General features: G+C 49.6%; 1 protein-coding gene across 10 annotated transcripts in view; it reads left to right on the forward strand.

Annotated features, from left to right (window-relative positions):
- Arhgef7 (Rho guanine nucleotide exchange factor 7) overlaps positions 1–3,103 on the forward strand; it is a 113,985-nt gene that overhangs the window by 104,562 nt on the left and 6,320 nt on the right. For all 10 annotated transcript variants that reach the window (XM_031339061.1, XM_031339064.1, XM_031339057.1 and 7 more), the window contains one exon: positions 2,733–2,832. In XM_031339061.1, the coding sequence (XP_031194921.1) occupies positions 2,733–2,832 (100 nt within the window). The remainder of the gene's footprint in view (positions 1–2,732; positions 2,833–3,103) is intronic.

A 3,103-nucleotide genomic window follows, 5' to 3' on the forward strand; every position in this document is an offset into this window, starting at 1 on the left:
CTTCACAGTGATACCATACCTCAGCCTCTGTGCAGGGCCTCCACAGTGATACCATACCTCAGCCTCTGGGCAGGGCCTCCACAGTGATACCATACCTAAGCCTCTGTGCAGAGCCTCCACAGTGATACCATACCTCAGCTTCTGTGATAGACTTCATGTAAAGTACTAGAACATTCTCTGCTTCTGTGCTTACATGCTTTTTCTCCAACCTAGGTATTCAAGAAAACTATATTATGATGCCACTAAGCATAGTAATGTTTCAGTTACAATGTTAAGTATGTATTCTAGAAAACTATTGTTCTTAAAATAGTCCACTAACTTACAAACCTGGCTTTGCTATACTTCATTGTTTGTTGAAAGGCGGCTAACACATTAAAAAAAATCATTTTAGAAATGCATGTTGTGTTGAAAGGCTTGTAGTGAGCTGACAGGTGTCTGATGGACAGTCTGTGTCACAGGCCTGTCACCCACCATCAGCCTCATCAGCAGTTCCCTCTGCCTGTCTCAAAGCTGGAGCAGTTAGACTTTCAACCCAGAGCACAGTCTTAAACTTTGATTGAGTTCTTCTCCTGTGCCCTGTGTGCCTCGTGTGCCCCGTGCACACAGCAGTTTCACACCCAGGGCCCAGTCATGTGTTTCAGCTGACATAAAGCTTAGTCCCTCAGATCCATCATGTTACTCACTGGAGCACATGGCTTTTACTTAGGACTCCATTTGGTAAGAGCTTGCTGTCCGACCGTGTCCCTCTCAGAACAGCTCTGTAGAGAAGGTTGCCTCGTTTGGCTCCAAGTTTTGACTGAATGCTCAATGGTTAACTGAAAGATCAGCCTTCATTCAGCAGGGTGTCCTTGGTGAGTCTGGAGCACCCCTCAGTCAGTTACACAAGTGCGCGGACCACACTGCTCTGGTGCAGTGACGAGGCCTCGCTGGGCCTCACCCGTCAGTCCTTCTCAAGCCCATAGTAAGTTCAGTGTGACAGGGTAGTCACCAAGACTTTAGTTTGGGGCTGACACAGTCATCAGCAGTCAGCCCAAGCAGAGTGCTTGGCTGCTGGAGAGCAGTGGGAACCCCGGAGAGCCATCCCAAGTGCTGTTGCCGGGTTCCCCTCCTCACCAGGAGCTCAGACACCTGCCCTCGTGTGGGAGGCACATGTGAACCCCGGAGAGCCATCCCAAGTGCTGCTGCCGGGTTCCCCTCCTCACCAGGAGCTCAGACACCTGCCCTCGTGTGGGAGGCACATGTGAACATGCCTGGTGCTTTCGTTGTTTCCTTGTGCGACCTGTGTCCGTCAATGCTTTAACAGGAGTGGGGCTCCTGCTAAATCAAGGAGGCTGTCCCAAAAGGACATCTGCCTGTCGCTTGCACCCTGCTGGGGTTGGGGGCGGGGTTGACACTGTCAGCCTGCTAGTGGTTTTTAAAATAATGTTCCTCCCTAGGACTGTATCTTAACACCTACCATCTCCAGTACTTGAGACCCAGAGAGAAAGATAGGTGGTGGGTGTGCCCTCACTAGAGCACATAGCTGCAACCCCAGGGCGGTGTGGCCATCATTTGGGATAGTCTTTCACAAAGAATATACTCCAGGCATATTAGATGTTGACAACCATCTACCCACTCACGCGGGAGTCGAGGCTGGAGTACCTCACCATAGACAGGCCCCTCCTTTTACTGACAAACTTGTGCTATGTGACATAGACCTGGCTTGATGGCCACTCCTGACCTCCCCAAGGTGTTTCCATTCTCCGTCATTCTGGCTTGATTGAGCACAGGCTTGGCAGACACACAGAGCTTGGCCTGGGGCGACATAGCCGAGGCCACAGTCTTCCAGGCTCCATTCAGAGAAGCACAGGCACTTCACAGTTCTCCCTCTCAAACACTATTGTGGGGTTTCCATGCTGATGAGGATGCACAAGAAGTGCTCCTTAAAATCTGATATGCTTTCAGAAAGACATACAAAGGGCACCCCAGAAACACAAAAGCAAATTAACCCCTTGTGCACAGTCATCTCGCCTCACACCATGTGCTTTCCCTCAGAAGAGCTGAGACAAGCACAGCCCTCAGCAGGCGTCCACGTAGAGCCTGTCCTCCTTCCAGTGAGGAGCTGGTGCCGGGGCTCAGAAACCATGAGAATAATTAGATGGTGTGTCGCATGAGGTGGTTACCAGTCCGTGTCTGTGCCAGGACCACTTGCTGCTGATGCTGTGGGTGGTGTTCCTGTTGCCCACTCGAAGCTGTGTGTGCCAGGGAGATTGAGTCTTTTCACGTGTCACCATGTTACTGACCTTTTAAAGACATTACAGCTTTTTCTTGACGTTTTAGCTGTGAATCTTAGCCCTCCACCCTGAGCTACCACTCGAACCCTGAATCTTTTTTTCAGTTGCCAGAGTTCTTCACTTGTAAACATTCTTTCTCAGTCTGGCCTTTCCAGGGTTGCTGCTGTGGTAGGATGGTTAAACTTTAATTGTGTGTTGAGTGCCGTGTGGTCAGACCTTGAGTATACTTAAAGAGTTTAAGAAGTCGAAAAAGAGGCCATTTTTACGTAGTTTGCCTTTGCTGTTTTCTTTGCTCTGTAATGTTTTGGTTGGCCACATTCAGCAGACAGCTAGAGAAAAGTGGTCAGAGATTTTACTGCATAGTCACTGGCGCTGTATGATAAGTGATGTGTAGTGAAGTAGGTGCCCTTTCCTACCCCTCATGTGGCGCTCACACGGTCTTCTCTCTTAATGACCCAGGTTCACGCAAGGAGTCTGCTCCACAAGTGCTGCTTCCAGAAGAAGAAAAAATTATAGTCGAAGAAACCAAGAGCAACGGGCAGACAGTGATCGAGGAGAAGTAAGATGGCTTCCCCCACCCCACTCCATCCCTTGGGTGGCGCAATCTCTAAAGTCTGCCGAAGGCTAGGGTGCAGTCCCACTGACGGGTGAGGGTCTAGCCTTGGGGTTAGCTTGAGGAATCCGGGTGGGCTTCGCCCTGGAGGCTCTGCCAGTCTGTGTCTCTTGGCACACCACTGCCTTTCTTTTCTTTTCTTTTTTTGTTTTTTTTGTTTTTATTAGATATTTTCTTTATTTACATGCCATAGATTTCTCCTTTCCCAGTTTCCCCT

Source organism: Mastomys coucha, unplaced genomic scaffold, assembly GCF_008632895.1.
Source record: "Mastomys coucha isolate ucsf_1 unplaced genomic scaffold, UCSF_Mcou_1 pScaffold22, whole genome shotgun sequence".
NCBI lineage: Eukaryota > Metazoa > Chordata > Mammalia > Rodentia > Muridae > Mastomys > Mastomys coucha.